Source organism: Cricetulus griseus, chromosome 2, assembly GCF_003668045.3.
Source record: "Cricetulus griseus strain 17A/GY chromosome 2, alternate assembly CriGri-PICRH-1.0, whole genome shotgun sequence".
Lineage (NCBI taxonomy): Eukaryota > Metazoa > Chordata > Mammalia > Rodentia > Cricetidae > Cricetulus > Cricetulus griseus.
The window spans coordinates 394,815,347-394,817,046 of record NC_048595.1 but is presented as its reverse complement, the minus strand read 5'-3'; the positions used below and the strand labels follow the sequence as shown (position 1 = coordinate 394,817,046).

At 45.2% G+C, this 1,700-nt stretch overlaps 1 protein-coding gene across 1 annotated transcript; it reads left to right on the top strand.

The window, feature by feature from the left end:
* Positions 1-567: 567 nt before the first annotated feature.
* On the top strand, positions 568-1,485 carry LOC100753793 (olfactory receptor 8S1). Its single transcript, XM_027396014.1, has one exon. It carries the CDS (start codon positions 568-570, stop codon positions 1,483-1,485), a length of 918 nt encoding a protein of 305 aa, XP_027251815.1.
* The last annotated feature ends 215 nt before the right edge of the window (positions 1,486-1,700 follow it).

The following is a 1,700-nucleotide window of genomic DNA, read 5'->3' as shown; positions in this document are numbered from 1 at the left end:
TCTAGGTTCTTGGAGATCTGGCTGTTTCCTGACATTACTGTTTTCATTTTGGCTGTATTCCCACAGTTTATGCTTAGTTTTTATTTCTCTCAGTGCCTTTTTAATTTCTGGTGGGCAAGTGAACACGTTAGTGCACATGTGCACAGGCCCAAGCAAAGGTGTCATTTAAAATTAAATGGAAGCAATGAAGTCAGAATTGTGGTTCTTTTGTGCCCCGTCCAGCACCCTTGACTTTTTCTTCTAACGTTTGTGGACTACACAGTGTTCATGCATCTGCATAAAACTTTCTCTTTATCTCTCAGGTAATTCCCTCTTGGGATTTTTTCTCTATCTCCAATCAGAAACCTTTCTCACATGGATCACTCTCAGTAGCGAGATAACCCTGAGCTCAGAAAAAGGCATCATAATAAAGATAATGTTGATGATTAATAATGGTGCAGCAATGGTCAGGGAGATTGTTTTTAAATGGGTGGGCAGAGATTTATGGATAACGAGATTTCAGTCTGGGGGAGCCAAGGGGCACTAAGGGTCTTGATGGATCTTGTTTGTTTTTTTTTCTCTACAGTGATGAGAAACCACAGTGCTGTCCGAGAGTTTGTTCTCCTTGGACTATCCACCGACCCCTACGTTCGGCCTATACTCTTTGCTCTCTTCCTTCTGGTTTACCTCCTCACCCTGGTGGGAAACTCCTTGATGCTGCTCGTGATTGCAGCTGATTCTCACCTCCACACACCTATGTATTTCTTCTTGAGACAACTGTCTTTCCTAGACCTGTGCCACTCATCTGTCACAGCTCCCAAGATGCTGGAGAACCTACTTTCAGAGGACAAATCCATCCTTGTTGAAAGTTGTTTGGCTCAGGCTTTCTTTGTGTTTGCCACTGGTGGCACAGAGGCCTGTCTACTGGCTGCAATGGCCTATGACCGCTATGTTGCCATCAGTTCACCTTTGCTCTATAGCCAGGTGATGAGTAACCAGCTCTGTGTGGGACTGGTGTGGATCTCCTGGGGTCTAGCCTTTGTTGATGCTCTCCTCAATATCCTTCTCGCTGTCAGTTTAGATTTCTGTGAGGACCAAACTATTCCTCACTTCAGCTGTGAGCTGTCCTCTCTCTTCCCTCTATCCTGCTCTGATACCTCTACCAATTTCATACTCCTGCTGTGCTCCTCGGTCGTGCATTTCTTTGGAACCCTTGTTATGATCGTTTGCTCTTATGCTCGCATTGTCTCCACTGTCCTGAGGGTCAGCTCCAGCACAGGCAGAAGCAAAGCTTTCTCCACCTGCTTGTCCCACCTCACTACTGTGATCTTGTTCTATGGCTCAGGTTTCATCAGCTATCTGTTACCAGCTTCAGGGTCCCCTGTGGAAATGGTCTTCTCTCTGCAATACAGTCTCATCACTCCCATGCTGAACCCCCTCATCTACAGCCTGAAGAACAAGGAGGTGAAGGCAGCTGTGGGAAGAATGATCAGAAAGCATCTTTGACCTCTTAAGATTCAGACACAACATTATAATAAAGTAGACATGGAACTTTGGCGCTACGTGAGCAAACAATGGACTTGAAGGAGAGATTTGGTTGTCAGTGATGGAAGGTGCCACTGGGGACATGCATCTTGCCTTCTTAGAAATATTTGTGAACAAACAGACAACTCTGAAGATAATGAGCCACATATAGAAAAGGACAAATGGATCAGTGAACT

Coding starts and splice junctions, on each gene's coding strand:
- LOC100753793 (XM_027396014.1), top strand. CDS start 568: ATGAGAAACCACAGTGCTGTCCGAGAGTTTGTTCTCCTTGGACTATCC.